This window comes from Anomaloglossus baeobatrachus, chromosome 7 (assembly GCF_048569485.1).
Source record: "Anomaloglossus baeobatrachus isolate aAnoBae1 chromosome 7, aAnoBae1.hap1, whole genome shotgun sequence".
Lineage (NCBI taxonomy): Eukaryota > Metazoa > Chordata > Amphibia > Anura > Aromobatidae > Anomaloglossus > Anomaloglossus baeobatrachus.
In genome coordinates, this window is record NC_134359.1 from 15,673,768 (window position 1) to 15,693,320 (window position 19,553).

General features: G+C 43.7%; 1 protein-coding gene across 2 annotated transcripts; it reads right to left on the reverse strand.

The window, feature by feature from the left end:
* Window positions 1–300: 300 nt before the first annotated feature.
* LOC142244936 (keratin, type I cytoskeletal 18-like) lies at window positions 301–15,938 on the reverse strand. 2 transcript variants are annotated; one of them, XM_075317061.1, is made up of 8 exons: window positions 15,561–15,938; window positions 13,863–13,945; window positions 13,370–13,526; window positions 7,151–7,315; window positions 5,588–5,713; window positions 3,215–3,435; window positions 2,859–2,887; window positions 301–641 (listed from the first exon to the last, which is right to left on the reverse strand). In XM_075317061.1, the coding sequence occupies exons 1-8, from the start codon at window positions 15,936–15,938 to the stop codon at window positions 550–552; spliced, it is 1,251 nt and encodes a 416-aa protein (XP_075173176.1). In that variant the 3' UTR covers window positions 301–549. The 2 variants fall into 2 exon arrangements, with proteins under 2 accessions (XP_075173176.1, XP_075173177.1); XM_075317062.1 differs by having other exon boundaries at window positions 556–641; window positions 2,844–2,887.
* Window positions 15,939–19,553: the final 3,615 nt, after the last annotated feature.

Here is a 19,553-nt window from a genome sequence, read left to right on the forward strand (position 1 = left end):
AAAATCTGAGAGGTCAGCTCCAGAGACTGCTAGGGCACCAGACCTCTGATCCTACATGGATATTGGGACAATAAAACTCTCACCACTGATCAAAGCTAACTAAGGATTCACTTTCTAAGCTCAGTGTTTGTTTATTTAAATGTCTTTTATTATGCCATCCCTCTGCTCTGTTTGTGCGTATATTTGTGTTTCTTCAGATATTTTGTCATACCCTGCCTGATGAAGAGATCTGAGATGTCTCGAAACCTTGCTTTATAACATCATCATATATTTTATTTAGCCATTAAAAGGTATCACAACTACAAAATTTTAATTTTGTTTCTCTCACTGAGAGCAATCAATAAAATGACTGTCTGAATGACACTGGCCTAATGCCATTGATAAATTCTTCCCTTTGTGTCCAATAATCCATAATTTGATGGTCCAGAAATTCTTCTATTCCAGGACGGGATGTTATGAAGATACAGTAGAGAACCATCGTTACATTTACTAATAACACACAACTGGTTCTTATACTTTTATTAATAGATCCTGTTCACATTCGCAGTCTTATTTTATGGTGTCTTCTGATGACGTAGATACAACTTTTCCGTCCACGATCTCGTGCTGCGTCACCGTCACCTTCTGTATAGTCTTTGGAGCTGTGGAGGAGACGCAGAATTAATCAGTCATATTTACAATGAGTGGCTATAAAATTCCAGGGATCCAGGAATCTCTTCACAGCTGAGAGTTTGTTACAATTGTATCCTGTGATCTATTGTCTCAGACTGATACATAGTAACAAACTAACAGGATTTGTGCGGCCCATGGGTTTAGATTAGAGGATAGAATCATAGGATTGGTCTAACTTGTTGCAATTGTAAGAAATAATCAGCTGCAACAATGTTTCAAGTTACTGAAATAAGAGACTATATTACACAATCCCTATTCATCATTGTCTTCACCTTTTATTTTCTAGAATAACAATGGTTGTAAAAGTGATTTTATTTGCTCTTTGTTTAATTTACACATTTAATACCTTTTCTTGGATTCTGGCGGTGCTTTCCCTTAAGCCTCCTTCACGCGTCAGTGATTCTGGTACATATGTTACTGTTTTTATATGTACCAGAATCACGGACATACACATTAAAATCAACGGGTCTGTGCACAGTGATTTCTCTCTGACCGTGTTTCTGCGCAGCATATATGAGTGTCTGTTTGCTCCACACGTAGACAAGTCTGTTTTTGTTTTTTTTCTGGCATCACTGATGTCCCACGGACCACACTATGGTGCGATCCGTGAAACACGTACCAGAAAAAACATTTAAAATAAAAAAATGTTTTAAACTCGCCCGTCTCCAGCGACACTGTGTTCAGCTGCTGCTCTCTGCTGTTTCCAGACCGGCTAATTATGCTCATACATATGCATTTATGCACTGCACAGCCGACCCGGAAGTAGTTGCAGAAGGGGAGACAGCGGCAGCCAGAGACAGCATCACGGGAGACTTCTGCACTACGGACAGCAGCATTGTGGACAGGCGAGTATAAGTGCCTGATTTCCATGTATTATCACGGATAGCATGCATAGATCACACGTGTCAAAATCACGGCACATGGAGGGACATACGCACCTTTATCATCTGTGGAAAAACTTGTGTGTGTTTCACTGACGTATGAAAGAGGTCTTATTCAGAAGTTTTTACCTAATTCACCCTTTTTTTGGACTTCAAAATGTTGCAACGTGTTTGTGCACCAGTAACCTAGCGGAGATCACAATCTGTCATTTTCTTTTAGTGTAGCTAAAGTCTAATTTGGGTCTAAAAAGACAAAAAAAAACATGGAAAATGCAAAATAAAATTATTTTGCATAATATTTATTAACCTGCGTGCTCCATTATGTAGCATTTGGAGCAGAAAAAACTGCAATGAAAATACAATGAGAATCTCTTAAAAAATCTGCGACCAAAGAGGGAAAATTCACTAAAATTTTTTTTTTTTTTTTTGGGGGGGGAGGTGGTAAGATGCACCAAACTAAAGCGTGTCCTCTTAAATAATTTGGTGCATCTTGTGCCATGAGCTGCGGACTAAGATCTATGCAGCCTGATAGAATCACAATTATTGCACTTTATTGCATTAAACAGACGTGCTAAAATTTGCAACTTTTTATTGCCAAAAAACTGCTACAAATTCAACACTTTTTGGGTTTTTTTATATATTCTTAAATTACTTTTTTTTACTTTCCTGTTTTTCGTCGACTTATTTTTGTTCTCTAAATTCTTTGAAATGGTGCACGTTGTTCATGAATGTTTAGCAAAATCAATAATTCTCTTTGTTTTTATCCTTTTTTGCAACTTTGTGGAAAAAGTTGCATCCTGTGCTAAAGTGTAAAATTTGCAGATGTACATTTGTAAACAATTTTCAAATTAAATCAGCTGAACACATCTGGAGATCTCATCCATAATAGAAACAAAAAAAAACAATCAAATTAAAATTATCAAATCAACTTTAAAAGCGAGCAAAACAAAAAAAAAAAGGGAAAAATTAGGGAAAAGGAGGCGCAAATGTAATAATTTGGCCTCTATATGTAATCTCCATATATGAGAACATTTCATAGTTTTTCCATTTCTGCACTAGGGCATCATAATCATCCAGAGGTGTTTTTATTAGAGGCATTCACCATTATATTTTTGGGGTCTTGGGTTCAGAATACAATTAATTGAGGATTCGCTTTAGATGAGGCTGAAACTCCTCAGATACTCTAGACGTTGCGGAGGGAATAACGGCCTCACCGGTTACTATTGCTCCTACACTTAGGTCTTTAGACTTTATAATAAACTCAGAATTTAAAAATATTTTCCCTCTTACCTAATATTCACTTACCGCCTTTTGCCGAGGACTCGGGACCGTTCCTGAAACACAAAATCCAAATATTACTTTAAAAAAAAAAAAAAGAAATCTATTAATAACTAGAAGCCCATAATCTGTGTACTCGGGCCAAAATGTTGTGGATTTTAATGGCTGATTTGTGCAGATTAAATCCGCCATATAGTAACATGCTGCATGTGGATGAGATTGTCTGTTGTGGTTTTCATTGAAAAATCCGCAGAGAATCCACACGGGAAACGTGCAAATTTTATTGCTTATTTTATTAAAAATTATTTGTGTAGTGATATAATGTTGTATTGTGTAATATATAAAGTGAGTAGAGAGCCTTAATTCTGAGCTCTGTCTGTTACTTGTCTGCGGCCCCTTCCAGCAGGGTGCGGTAGGCGTGGATCTCGTTCTCCAGCTTGGATTTTAGGTTCAGGAGGGCGTCGTAGTCCCTGACTTGTCGCTCGATGTCGGAGCGAGTGGCGGCCAACTCGTCCTGGAGTCGGGTCAGGAGGCGATTCAGCTCCATCAGGTTGGATCCATAGTGATCTTCTGTGTCCTTTAGGACGTGATCTAAAGAGTCCACCTGTGAATGAAGCCAAAGGGGGAGGTCAGTAAGTGCTTCAGGGGGTGCTTTTTAGGGATGAGCGGGCACTACCATGCTCGGGTGCTCAGTAGTTGTAATTATTGATGAGCGGGCACTACCATGCTCGGGTGCTCAGTACTGGTAACTAGTGATGAGCGGGCACTACCATGCTCGGGTGCTCAGTACTGGTAACTAATGATGAGTGGGCACTACCATGCTCGGGTGCTCAGTACTGGTAACTAATGATGAGCGGGCACTACCATGCTCGGGTGCTCAGTACTGGTAACTAGTGATGAGCGGGCACTACCATGCTCGGGTGCTCAGTACTGGTAACTAATGATGAGCGGGCACTACCATGCTTGGGTGCTCAGTACTGGTAACTAGTGATGACCGGGCACTACCATGCTCGGGTGCTCAGTACTGGTAACTAGTGATGAGCGGGCACTACCATGCTCGGGGGCTCAGTACTCGTAACTAGTGATGAGCGTGCACTACCATGCTCGGGTGCTCAGTACTGGTAACTAGTGATGAGCGGGCACTACCATGCTCGGGTGATCAGTACTGGTAACTAGTGATGAGCGGGCACTACCATGCTCGGGTGCTCAATACTGGTAACTAGTGATGAGGGAGCACTACCATGCTCGGGGGCTCAGTACTGGTAACTAGTGATGAGCGGGCACTACCATGCTCGGGTGATCAGTACTGGTAACTAGTGATGAGCGTGCACTACCATGCTCGGGGGCTCAGTACTGGTAACTATTGATGAGCGGGCACTACCATGCTCAGGTGCTCAGTACTGGTAACTGGTGATGAGCGGGCACTACCATGCTCGGGTGCTCAGTACTGGTAACTAGTGATGAGCGTGCACTACCATGCTCGGGGGCTCAGTACTGGTAACTAGTGATGAGCGTGCACTACCATGCTCGGGGGCTCAGTACTGGTAACTAGTGATGAGCGGGCACTACCATGCTCGGGTGCTCAGTACTGGTAACTAGTGATGAGCGGGCACTACCATGCTCGGGTGCTCAGTACTCGTAACTAGTGATGAGCGGGCACTACCATGCTCAGGTACTCAGTACTCGTAACTAGTGATGAGCGGGCACTACCATGCTCGGGTGCTCAGTACTGGTAACTAGTGATGAGCGGGCACTACCATGCTCGGGTGCTCAGTACTGGTAACTAGTGATGAGCGTGCACTACCATGCTCGGGTGCTCAGTACTCGTAACTAGTGATGAGCGGGCACTACCATGCTCAGGTACTCAGTACTCGTAACTAGTGATGAGCGGGCACTACCATGCTCGTGTGCTCAGTACTGGTAACTAGTGATGAGCGGGCACTACCATGCTCGGGTGCTCATTAATGGTAACTAGTGATGAGCGTGCACTACCATGCTCGGGTGCTCAGTACTCGTAACTAGTGATGAGCGGGCACTACCATGCTTGGGTGCGCAGTACTGGTAACTAGTGATGAGCGGGCACTACCATGCTTGGGTGCGCAGTACTGGTAACTAGTGATGAGTGGGCACTACCATGCTCAGGTGCTCAGTACTGGTAACTAGTGATGAGTGGGCACTACCATGCTCGGGTGCTCAGTACTCGTAACTAGTGATGAGCGGGCACTACCATGCTCAGGTGCTCAGTACTGGTAACTAGTGATGAGCGGGCACTACCATGCTCGGGTGCTCAGTACTCGTAACTAGTGATGAGCGAGCACTACCATGCTCGGGTGCTCAGTACTGGTAACTAGTGATGAGTGGACACTACCATGCTCAGGTGCTCAGTACTGGTAACTAGTGATGAGTGGGCACTACCATGCTCGGGTGCTCAGTACTGGTAACTAGTGATGAGCGGGCACTACCATGCTCGGGTGCTCAGTACTGGTAACTAGTGATGAGTGGGCACTACCATGCTCGGGTGCTCAGTACTGGTAACTAGTGATGAGCGGGCACTACCATGCTCCGGTGCTTGGTACTTGTTTCGAGCATTGGTGCATGGTAGTGCTCACTCATCAATAGTGTTTTATAAACCAAAATGGCGCAGTTCATATGTGAATTTGATACCAAAGCTGACAATCAGTGACTGACCTAGAAAAAGTGGAATTTCTCACTTAGATCCGTGAATCCTAAATCTGTTAATGGAGGGTCCCACTCACCGTTTTCTGGAGGGTCTGACGTTCCATCTCTAACGCCTGCAGCTGGCGCCGGAGGTCGGCCACTTCGCTCTTCGTTTGTTCTAGCGCCTTCGTGTTCACAGTTGTTTCCTGAGAAAGGGAATCGAACTGCGGCAAATGGGGAAAAAAAAAACATAATGAAGAAGTCGTCCTCCAGTTTTATCATGATTAGCGCAGCCATGGAGGGAGTCTCCGAGTCCCCAGCACAGCAGAGGCGCAGCCAGGGAGGGAGTCTCCGAGTCCCCAGCACAGCAGAGGCGCAGCCAGGGAGGGAGTCTCCGAGTCCCCAGCACAGCAGAGGCGCAGCCAGGGAGGGAGTCTCCGAGTCCCCAGCACAGCAGAGGCGCAGCCAGGGAGGGAGTCTCCGAGTCCCCAGCACAGCAGAGGCGCAGCCAGGGAGGGAGTCTCCGAGTCCCCAGCACAGCAGAGGCGCAGCCAGGGAGGGAGTCTCCGAGTCCCCAGCACAGCAGAGGCGCAGCCAGGGAGGGAGTCTCCGAGTCCCCAGCACAGCAGAGGTGCAGCCAGGGAGGGAGTCTCCGAGTCCCCAGCACAGCAGAGGCGCAGCCAGGGAGGGAGTCTCCGAGTCCCCAGCACAGCAGAGGCGCAGCCAGGGAGGGAGTCTCCGAGTCCCCCAGCACAGCAGAGGCGCAGCCAGGGAGGGAGTCTCCGAGTCCCCAGCACAGCAGAGGCGCAGCCAGGGAGGGAGTCTCCGAGTCCCCAGCACAGCAGAGGCGCAGCCAGGGAGGGAGTCTCCGAGTCCCCAGCACAGCAGAGGCGCAGCCAGGGAGGGAGTCTCCGAGTCCCCAGCACAGCAGAGGCGCAGCCAGGGAGGGAGTCTCCGAGTCCCCAGCACAGCAGAGGCGCAGCCAGGGAGGGAGTCTCCGAGTCCCCAGCACAGCAGAGGCGCAGCCAGGGAGGGAGTCTCCGAGTCCCCAGCACAGCAGAGGCGCAGCCAGGGAGGGAGTCTCCGAGTCCCCAGCACAGCAGAGGTGCAGCCAGGGAGGGAGTCTCCGAGTCCCCAGCACAGCAGAGGCGCAGCCAGGGAGGGAGTCTCCGAGTCCCCAGCACAGCAGAGGCGCAGCCAGGGAGGGAGTCTCCGAGTCCCCCAGCACAGCAGAGGCGCAGCCAGGGAGGGAGTCTCCGAGTCCCCAGCACAGCAGAGGCGCAGCCAGGGAGGGAGTCTCCGAGTCCCCAGCACAGCAGAGGCGCAGCCAGGGAGGGAGTCTCCGAGTCCCCCAGCACAGCAGAGGCGCAGCCAGGGAGGGAGTCTCCGAGTCCCCAGCACAGCAGAGGCGCAGCCAGGGAGGGAGTCTCCGAGTCCCCAGCACAGCAGAGGCGCAGCTCCTCCCTCCGGACTAAGCTGTGACTACAATGTAGTGATTGCTTAAAAGGAACACAGCAAAACTGATACATTGTATATTGCTTAGTGTGATATTTTTGCATCGCCCCCAGTAACAATGAAAAGAGACCTCATTGTGAAATCCGTGATATTATGTAATGGCAAATGTGAGACAATTTGTGTGGGGGGGTGCGGGGTGGTCTTGCCTTGTTTTTGTACGCGTTTTCCGCATCCGCCCGGTTCTGCTCGGCCATTTTCTCGTACTGGCTGCGGATCTGAGCGATGCTTTCGTTCAGGTCGGGCTTTTTTGGTGCGTCCACTTCAATCTTTACATTATTATTGGCTATGAGAGCCTGCAGGGCCGCCACCTCCTGTGAAATAGAAAAACTATGGAAGTTATCACCGCTAGGGGGCGCAATTACCAGTGTCTCAGATAGGGGGAGGGGGTGTCAGCTCAATGGGGACAAATGTCTTAGGGCAGACAGCAGAATTCTGAATGCAGCTCTGGATGTGATTGGAGTGTAAGAGAAGATGTACAATGTATATAAAGGGCAAGAATTTATAAAGTTACACAAACTTCTGTATGTAAACACAAACATAGAATGTAGAAAACCGCAGAGTCACATGAACGAAAACCAAACACACAGAGTATACAGGGCCCATCCCGGATAAAGAGCACGCCCGCAAAATAAATATGGCTCCTCCACTACAAGGCACATTAACTGTTCTGAACCTGGACCGAAATAAATAATAAGGACGAGACAGGATCAGCTAAGAAAAGTATTATAGTAGTTATATTCCTGTACATAGGAGCAGTATTATAGTAGTTATATTCTTGCACAGAGGAGCAGTATTATAGTAGTTATATTCTTGTACATAGGGGCAGTATTATAGCAGTTATATTCTTGTATATAGGGGGCAGTATTATACAAGAATATAACTACTATAATACTGCCCCCTATATACAAGAATATAAGTTCTATAATACTACCCCTATGTACAAGAATATAACTGCTATAATACTGCCCCTATGTACAAGAATATAACTGCTATAATACTGCCCCTATGTTCAAGAATATAACTACTATAATACTGCCCCTATGTTCAAGAATATAACTACTATAATACTGCCCCCTATATGCAAGACTATAACTACTATAATACTGCCCCCTATGTACAAGAATATAACTACTATAATACTGCCCCTATATACAAGAATATAACTACTATAATACTGCCCCTATATACAAGAATATAGCTACTATAATACTGCTCCTATGTAGTAGAATATAACTACTATAATACTGCTCCTATGTAGTAGAATATAACTACTATAATACTGCCCCCTATGTACAAGAATATAACTACTATAATACTGCCCCTATGTACAAGAATATAACTACTATAATACTGCCCCCTATGTACAAGAATATAACTACTATAATATTGCCCCTTAGTACAAGAATATAACTACTATAATACTGCCCCCTATGTACAAGAATATAACTACTATAATACTGCCCCCTATGTACAAGAATATAACTACTATAATACTGCCCCCTATGTACAAGAATATAACTACTATAATACTGCCCCCTATGTACAAGAATATAACTACTATAATACTGCCCCCTATGTACAAGAATATAACTACTATAATACTGCCCCCTATATGCAAGACTATAACTACTATAATACTGCCCCCTATGTACAAGAATATAACTACTATAATACTGCCCGTATGTACAAGAATATAACTACTATAATACTGCCCCTATGTACAAGAATATAACTATTATAATACTGCCCCCTATGTACAAAAATATAACTACTATAATACTGCCCCCTATATACAAGACTGTAACTATTATAATACTGCCCCTATGTACAAGAATATAACTGCTATAATACTGCCCCTATGTACAAGAATATAACTACTATGATACTGCCCCTATGTACAGGAATATAACTACTATAATACTGCCCCCTATATACAAGACTATAACTACTATAATACTGCCCCCTATGTACAAGACTATAACTACTATAATACTGCCCCCTATATACAAGACTGTAACTATTATAATACTGCCGCTATGTACATGAATATAACTACTATAATACTGCCCCCTATATACAAGAATATAACTACTATAATACTGCTCCTATATACAAGAACATAACTACTATTATACTGCCCCCTATATACAAGAATATAACTACTATAATACTGCCCCTATGTACAGGAATATAACTACTATAATACTGCCCCTATGTACAAGAATATAACTACTATAATACTGCCCCCTATATGCAAGACTATAACTACTATAATACTGCTCCTATGTACAAGAATATAACTACTATAATACTGCCCCTATGTACAAGAATATAACTACTATAATTCTGCCCCTATGTACAAGAATATAACTACTATAATGCTGCTCCTCTGTACAAGAATATAACTACTATAATACTGCCCCCTATACACAAGACTGTAACTATTATAATACTGCCCCTATGTACAAGAATATAACTACTATAATACTGCCCCTATGTACAAGAATATAACTACTATAATACTGCCCCTATCTACAGGAATATAACTACTATAATACTGCCCCCTATATACAAGACTATAACTACTATAATACTGCCCCCTATATACAAGACTGTAACTATTATAATACTGCCGCTATGTACAAGAATATAACTGCTATAATACTGCCCCCTATATACAAGAATATAACTACTATATAGGGGGCAGTATTATAGCAGTTATATTCTTGTACATAGGGGCAGTATTATAGCAGTTATATTCTTGTACATAGGGTAGTATTATAGAAGTTATAGTCTTGTATATAGGGGCAGTATTATAGTAGTTATATTCTTGTACATAGGGGGCAGTATTATAGTAGTTATATTCTTGTATATAGGGGGCAGTATAATAGTAGTTATGTTCTTGTATATAGGGGGCAGTATTATAGTAGTTAAAGTCTTGTATATAGGGGGCAGTATTATAGTAATTATATTCCTGTACATAGCGGCAGTATTATAATAGTTACAGTCTTGTATATAGGGGGCAGTATTATAGTAGTTATATTCTTGTACATAGGGGCAGTATTATAGTAGTTATAGTCTTGTACATAGGGGGCAGTATTATAGTAGTTATAGTCTTGTATATAGGGGGCAGTATTATAGTAGTTATATTCCTGTACATAGGGGCAGTATTATAGTAGTTATATTCTTGTACATAGGGGCAGTATTATAGTAGTTATATTCTTGTACATAGGGGCAGTATTATAATAGTTACAGTCTTGTATATAGGGGGCAGTATTATAGTAGTTATATTCTTGTACAGAGGAGCAGCATTATAGTAGTTATATTCTTGTACATAGGGGCAGTATTATAGTAGTTATATTCTTGTACATAGAGGGCAGTATTATAGTAGTTATATTCTTGTACAGAGGAGCAGCATTATAGTAGTTATATTCTTGTACATAGGGGGCAGTATTATAGTAGTTACAGTCTTGCATATAGGGGGCAGTATTATAGTAGTTATATTCTTGTACAGAGGAGCAGCATTATAGTAGTTATATTCTTGTACATAGGGGGCAGTATTATAGTAGTTACAGTCTTGCATATAGGGGGCAGTATTATAGTAGTTATATTCTTGTACAGAGGAGCAGCATTATAGTAGTTATATTCTTGTACATAGGGGCAGTATTATATATAGGGGGCAGTATTATAGTAGTTATAGTCTTGTACATAGGGGGCAGTATTATAGTAGTTATATTCTTGTACATAGGGAGCAGTATTATAGTAGTTATATTCTTGTACATAAGGAGCAGTATTATAGTAGTTATATTCTGGTACATAGGGGCAGTATTATAGTAGTTATATTCTTGTACATAGGAGCAGTATTATAGTAGTTATATTCTGGTACATAGGGGCAGTATTATAGTAGTTATATTCTGGTACATAGAGGGCAGTATTATAGTAGTTATATTCTGGTACATAGGGGCAGTATTATAGTAGTTATATTCTGGTACATAGGGGCAGTATTATAGTAGTTATATTCTGGTACATAGAGGGCAGTATTATAGTAGTTATATTCTTGTACATAGGGGGCAGTATTATAGTAGTTATATTCTGGTACATAGGGGCAGTATTATAGTGGTTATATTCTTGTACATAGGGGCAGTATTATAGTAGTTATATTCTGGTACATAGGGGCAGTATTATAGTAGTTATATTCTGGTACATAGGGGCAGTATTATAGTAGTTATATTCTGGTACATAGAGGGCAGTATTATATATAGGGGGCAGTATTATAGTAGTTATAGTCTTGTACATAGGGGCAGTATTATAGTAGTTATATTCTTGTACATAGGGGGCAGTATTATAGTAGTTATATTCTTGTACATAGGGGGCAGTATTATAGTAGTTATATTCTTGTACATAGAGGGCAGTATTATAGTAGTTATATTCTGGTACATAGGGGCAGTATTATAGTGGTTATATTCTTGTACATAGGGGCAGTATTATAGTAGTTATATTCTGGTACATAGGGGCAGTATTATAGTAGTTATATTCTGGTACATAGAGGGCAGTATTATAGTAGTTATATTCTGGTACATAGGGGCAGTATTATAGTAGTTATATTCTGGTACATAGGGGCAGTATTATAGTAGTTATATTCTGGTACATAGAGGGCAGTATTATAGTAGTTATATTCTTGTACATAGGGGGCAGTATTATAGTAGTTATATTCTTGTACATAGAGGGCAGTATTATAGTAGTTATATTCTGGTACATAGGGGCAGTATTATAGTAGTTATATTCTTGTACATAGGGGGCAGTATTATAGTAGTCACAGTCTTGCATATAGGGGGCAGTATTATAGTAGTTATATTCTTGTACAGAGGAGCAGCATTATAGTAGTTATATTCTTGTACATAGGGGCAGTATTATATATAGGGGGCAGTATTATAGTAGTTATAGTCTTGTACATAGGAGCAGTATTATATATAGGGGGCAGTATTATAGTAGTTATATTCTTGTACATAGGAGCAGTATTATAGTAGTTATATTCTTGTACATAGGGGCAATATTATAGTAGTTATATTCTTGTACATAGGGGGCAGTATTATAGTAGTTATATTCTTGTACATAGAGGGCAGTATTATAGTAGTTATATTCTGGTACATAGAGGGCAGTATTATAGTAGTTATATTCTGGTACATAGGGGCAGTATTATAGTAGTTATATTCTTGTACATAGGAGCAGTATTATAGTAGTTATATTCTGGTACATAGGGGCAGTATTATAGTAGTTATATTCTGGTACATAGGGGCAGTATTATAGTAGTTATATTCTGGTACATAGGGGCAGTATTATAGTAGTTATATTCTGGTACATAGAGGGCAGTATTATAGTAGTTATATTCTTGTACATAGGGGGCAGTATTATAGTAGTTATATTCTGGTACATAGAGGGCAGTATTATAGTAGTTATATTCTTGTACATAGAGGGCAGTATTATAGTAGTTATATTCTGGTACATAGAGGGCAGTATTATAGTAGTTATATTCTGGTACATAGGGGCAGTATTATAGTAGTTATATTCTGGTACATAGGGGCAGTATTATAGTAGTTATATTCTGGTACATAGGGGCAGTATTATAGTAGTTATATTCTGGTACATAGAGGGCAGTATTATAGTAGTTATATTCTTGTACACAGGGGGCAGTTTTATAGTAGTTATATTCTTGTACATAGAGGGCAGTATTATAGTAGTTATATTCTTGTACATAGGGGGCAGTATTATAGTGGTTATATTCTTGCACATAGGGGCAGTATTATAGTAGTTACAGTGTATTCTTGTACATAGTGGCAGTATTATAGTAGTTACAGTCTTGCATATAGGGGGCAGTATTATAGTAGTTATATTCTTGTACAGAGGAGCAGCATTATAGTAGTTATATTCTTGTACATAGGGGCAGTATTATATATAGGGGGCAGTATTATAGTAGTTATAGTCTTGTACATAGGAGCAGTATTATATATAGGGGGCAGTATTATGGTAGTTATATTCTTGTACATAGGAGCAGTATTATAGTAGTTATATTCTTGTACATAGGGGGCAGTATTATAGTAGTTATATTCTTGTACATAGAGGGCAGTACTATAGTAGTTATATTCTGGTACATAGGGGCAGTATTATAGTGGTTATATTCTTGCACATAGGGGCAGTATTATAGTAGTTACAGTGTATTCTTGTACATAGTGGCAGTATTATAGCAGTTATATTCTTGGACATTGGGGCAGTATTATAGTATAGCAGTTATATTCTGGTACATAGGGGCAGTATTATAGTACAGTAGTTATATTCTGGTACATGGGGTGTATACGGCATGTGCTCACCTCCTTGTGGTCCTTATGTAGATGGGCCAGCTCTTCTCTCAGGTTTTCTACCTCCGCCTCGAGTTTCATCCTCAGGAAGTTGGTGTCATCTATCATTTTGCGCAGCCCCTGAGTGTCCTTGTGGACCCCGTCACAGATGACTTGTTCGGCTTCCAGTCTGCAGATATCATTATTAATGTGTATTTTTATGTATTATTAATATTGCATTTTATGTAGAAATGTTGTATTTTGGGGATTTCAGGCCTTTATAGCACACACTTTGTATTGCTGGGATCCCTGCACCTCCTGAAATGTAACTTACCGCCTGTGACTCCCTCACGGTGAGCACACTATTCTCCTGAAATACTCTGTGCTGCTGAGCGCTGTGCAAACAATCGGACCTTGTTACTATTATTTCTTAGCTTTTGTCTATTTCACTCATATGTAGATATGACTTATCCGCTCAGTGGTGATCTATGGGGATAGTGGCGGTCGGGCAGTAGCCGGTACTCACTTCACCTTGAAGTCGTCGGCTGCCAGCCGGGCGTTGTCGATCTGCAGCAGGAGTTTGGCGTTGTCCATGTTCAGATCTTCCACCTTCAAGAAGATCCCCAAAATGTAAGGAAATGGTGAATATAAGACGATATAAAATACTGAATATTCTGATTTTTTTACCCCTAGAAGCTGGCGTTATACGGGCACTGCGTAGCGCTATTATGGCATTGTTTGTACTGTGTACCCTGAATACCTTTGCACTATATGGCAGTATTATTTAGGCCAAGTTATTTGGAACAACATTGTCACTCTGAGCGCCGTGCGGTGCCATTATCTGGACTGTGATATGATTGTTCGGGCTCTTTATTATGACATTTGTGACTTTTATATCAATATTATTCTTTCACTTTATAGCAGTATTAATTGTGTCCCGTGTGACACTGTCGTTTGGTTTGTGTAGTGTCTTTATTTGGGTTCTTTAATGCACTATTATTTAAGTGTTGTATTGCGGTATTAATACTCTATATAACTAGTATATGGTGAGATCATTGATACTGCTTATCAATATGTGTTGGATCAGTATGATGACATTAATTGGGCATGTAATGGCGGTATAATGCATTTTATTACTAGTATTGCTACAGTATCTGATGTTACTTTTTCTCTGTATGGCAGTATTAATTCACTGTATTATTACTGTTTGTACACTGTATGGTGATATTACTTGTACAGTTCTATCACATTTTTTGCCACTTTGTGGTGGTATAAACACATTATATTAGTATTTGCAGTGTATGGTGCTATTATTTGGGCGGGCAGATGAAGCACAGACAGATGATCATATGATCCGGATCCTCTTACATTTAATCACTTGGATATTTTGCATTTTCTTCTGCTATCAGACAATGCACCTTGTGAACACACAAAGCTCAATGCCGGTAATGTCTGACCCCAGGCGGCAAAGCTGAGGATCAATGTGCAGAAGAGGAGAACAGGACGGGATCTTATAGGATCCCTCCGTGCAAATGATGGTGATTTCCATCGTTTATTAGACAAGGTTTGGACACAGAAGAGGCCCCTGTGCAAGATCAGTATATGGGCCCTGTACAATCCAACAGGTCAAGATAAAGCCCAAATCCACCTGCTTCGGAGGCATTAGGGCCCCTGACTTCTTGGGCCCCTGTCCGGCTTCCCAGTTTGCACTGGTTTGTCCCGTCAATGCCCTGATCACTGGTCTCACAAGGACATTAAAGAGAATCTGTCACCAGGTTTTTGCCACCTAATCTAAGAGCAGCATAATGTAGTGGCAGAGACCCTGATTCCAGTGACGTGTCACTTACTGGACTGCTTAGTGCAGTTTTGATAAAATCACTGTTTAATCAGCAGGAGATTATCATCACAGGACTACTTACTGTGCTGCATGTAGTCCATCATATTCATGAGCTCTGTATAACTGCTAGATCTGCAGCAGAGAAAACTGTGCTTTTATGAAAAGGAGCCAACAGCTCAGTAAGTGACACATTGCTGGAATCAGGGTCTCTGTCTCTACATTATGCTGCTCTCAGATGGATGAGCAAAAACCTGGTGACAGATTCCATTTAAGAGGACACTATGGTCCATGGAAATAAATATAGCGAAACCTCCTGATACATGACGCCATTGGCTGGCATTTGCTACCTGTCCGCTGCCTCCCCCTATATTTCATGAGGGGTCCCACCTGCTTCCGCAGTTGTTGCAGGGGGGCCTGGCAGGTCTCCCAGTCTCGAGGGGCCGGGTTCTTCCTGGCAGATATGTCCTCGATCTCGTCTTGCAGTTTTCGGTTTTCCTCCTCCAGACCCCGGACACGTTGGAGATAACCGGCGAGACGTTCGTTCAGCTCCTGCATCACCTCTTGGTGGTTGTTCTGCAGCAAAGATTCCAACCCGGAGCGAAGCGATGGAAGAGAAGAATCCATGGCCGACTTCATTGATTGCAGATCCAAACCAGAGCGCAATGACTGCAATCTGGAGGGCGACATCCTGAAATCCCCCGCGCCCACCTGGCTGGAGGAGCTGCTGCGCCAACTTGGGGCTGAAGAAGACACGTGGAAAGACATGAAGACGATAGGACGCAGGAGAGGATGGAGAGGGGAGGTCGAGTCACGGTCCTTCTAAAGGGTTCGGGGACCTTGGGGTCGTCTGATGAGACTTGAGGAGCTCAGGAGCCGGTGTCCAGGCTGTAGATGTGTCTGGAGACTTGAGGAGCTCAGGAGCCGGTGTCCAGGCTGTGGATGTGTATTGAGACTTGAGGAGCTCAGGAGCCGGCGTCCAGGCTGTGGATGTGTCTGGAGACTTGAGGAGCTCAGGAGCCGGCGTCCAGGCTGTGGATGTGTCTGGAGACTTGAGGAGCTCAGGAGCCGGCGTCCAGGCTGTGGATGTGTATTGAGACTTGAGGAGCTCAGGAACCGGCGTCCAGGCTGTAGATGTGTCTGGAGACTTGAGGAGCTCAGGAGCCGGCGTCCAGGCTGCGGATGTGTCTGGAGACTTGAGGAGCTCAGGAGCCGGTGTCCAGGCTGTAGATGTGTCTGGAGACTTGAGGAGCTCAGGAGCCGGCGTCCAGGCTGTAGATGTGTCTGGAGACTTGAGGAGCTCAGAAGCCGGCGTCCAGGCTGCGGATGTGTCTGGAGACTTGAGGAGCTCAGGAGCCGGTGTCCAGGCTGTAGATGTGTCTGGAGACTTGAGGAGCTCAGGAGCCGGCGTCCAGGCTGTGGATGTGTCTGGAGACTTGAGGAGCTCAGGAGCCGGTGTCCAGGCTGTGGATGTGTCTGGAGACTTGAGGAGCTCAGGAGTCGGTGTCCAGGCTATAGATGTGTCTGGAGACTTGAGGAGCTCAGGAGCCGGTGTCCAGGCTGTAGATGTGTCTGGAGACTTGAGGAGCTCAGGAGCCGGTGTCCAGGCTGTGGATGTGTCTGGAGACTTGAGGAGCTCAGGAGCCGGTGTCCAGGCTATAGATGTGTCTGGAGACTTGAGGAGCTCAGGAGTCGGTGTCCAGGCTATAGATGTGTCTGGAGACTTGAGGAGCTCAGGAGCCGGCGTCCAGGCTGTGGATGTGTCTGGAGACTTGAGGAGCTCAGGAGCCGGTGTCCAGGCTGTGGATGTGTCTGGAGACTTGAGGAGCTCAGGAGCCGGTGTCCAGGCTATAGATGTGTCTGGAGACTTGAGGAGCTCAGGAGCCGGTGTCCAGGCTATAGATGTGTCTGGAGACTTGAGGAGCTCAGGAGCCGGTGTCCAGGCTGTGGATGTGTCTGGAGACTTGAGGAGCTCAGGAGCCGGCGTCCAGGCTGTGGATGTGTCTGGAGACTTGAGGAGCTCAGGAGCCGGTGTCCAGGCTGTGGATGTGTCTGGAGACTTGAGGAGCTCAGGAGCCGGTGTCCAGGCTGTAGATGTGTCTGGAGACTTGAGGAGCTCAGGAGCCGGTGTCCAGGCTGTGGATGTGTCTGGAGACTTGAGGAGCTCAGGAGCCGGTGTCCAGGCTATAGATGTGTCTGGAGACTTGAGGAGCTCAGGAGCCGGTGTCCAGGCTGTGGATGTGTATAGAGACTCTGCAGGTGAGACTGATCGCAGGTGAGGCAGGTGAGACATATACAGGGATGGGGGCGGTAATATTAATGAGGGGGAGGCGCAGACTGTACATGGTGACACCCCCGGAGCTGGAATCCAAATGCATCTGCACATTAGAGCTCGGCGATCACTCAAGATCCTGTGTGCAGTCCCCAATTCCTAAACTTCACACCCCCACAGTTTATTGGAGATTTACACATTTTGTGTCAGATTTTGTCTTACATCTAAGTCACTAAAAATATCTGTCACCCCCCCCCTCCCCACCCCCCATCGCAGCAAGAAACAAGCAGCTTGTGTTTATTGTTGTCTGTTTGTTACTAAAATTTTGCTTTTCAACAACAAAAATTGGTCTTATAAGAACAAATCATATCGGAATTATCGGAATTATCGGAAGTATCGGAAGTATAAGATCGGTGCTTGTCGTTTTACAAAAGCTTTCTCTCTCCTATCCTCCTTCCCGTCTTCCCTCTTTTCCCCCTAATAAAAATGATTGTTTCCTTCCCTTACCCCCCATTTCGCTTTTCTATCCCGCCCCTTATTTTGTATTTGTTTTATGTGATTTTATATTTGTTTGAACTTTTTTTTTTGTTTTACTTTTTCTTTCTTGTAGATTTACCCCAAAAAACTTCAATAAAAACTATTGTAAAACAAAACATAAAAAAGGGTCTGTATGTAAAGGTTCCCCCTGTGAGACCCCCGGACCTGCTGCGGTGCAGGATGGGTCAGTTTTTGATGACTTTCCTGATTTCTCTTTCCTTTTTTATTTATTTCTTCTTCCTTCTTCTTCACACCCTATGTCATTTTTGGACAGGCGTTGGGTGGAATATTCATGATTTTTTTTTCCACAGCTGCAAAAAGGGAAAGATGAGGATTAAGTAACTTCTGTGACTGCGGAGAAGAACTACAAGTTTCAGCAAGTCCATGCCTGACGCTAATAGAACAGCAACACTTGTGCAGCTTTTGAGTAATAAAGTGAAACATTTTCCACTTTTTGCAAGTTAATTTTTTGGCCACTTTGCAACAGTTTTGTGAAAATTAAGCCACATATGTTGCAATCTGCTACAATGTTGCTGGTGCGCCCTCCAACCCGATAGTATAAGCTCACGGTGCGGCCCCTTGTCCCTCTGTGGTTGGGATTGATGGTGGTCTTCACGTGGTCTTCACGTGTCCTCCATCCTTCACGTGTCCGTCATTAGTGGTCTCAATATCAGGATGGCTTGGGCTGCTTTCACACATCAGTTTTTTGCCATCAGGCGCAATCCGGCAGAAACATGAAAAAACGCATCTGGCGTCTGTTGACGCCGGATGCGTTTTTTCCCCCATAGACTTCTAATAGCGCCGGTTCTGGCAAAATTTGCTTGTCCGGCGGCCGGATGGAACGTTGAGGTGAACGTTTTTTGTCTCCGTCGAAAAACCGTATTGCGCCGGATCTGGAGTGTTTTATAATGGAAGCTAATGGACGCCGGATCTGGCGTAATATGGCAAAAAACGGATTACATCCGCCGGATCCGTTTTTTTGAACTGAGCACGCTCAGTATCAAAATGGATCCGTCAAAAAACGGAAGAAACGGATGGAAAAAACTGATTTGACTGATCCGTTTTTTCGCCGGATCCGTTGCATCACTTTTTTCACCGGATTAGCCTGATGGCAAAAAACTGATGTGTGAAAGCAGCCTTAGAGGCCAGGATCAGAGAGGAACATCTGCGGCTAAGGAGGTGCAGGGGCGGACATATCATTGGTGCAACCACTGCAGCTGCACAGGGGCCCGAGAGGTCAGGGGGCAGCACGGTGGCTCAGTGGTTAGCACTACATCCTTGCAGCGCTGGGTTCCTGGGTTCAAATCCCACCAAGGATAACATCTGCAAGGAGTTTGTATGTTCTCCCTGTGTTTGCGTGGGTTTCCTCCGGGTTCTCCGGTTTCCTCCCACACTCCAAAGACATACAGATAGGGACTCTAGATTGTGAGCCCCAATGGGGACAGTGTTCCTGATGTCTGTAAAGTGCTGCGGAATATGTTAGCGCTATATCAAAATAAAGATTTGGTTTTTGATTTTGAGTTATTGGACTGAATAGGACCCCCATACACGATTGTTGCACGGGGCCCTTTTCT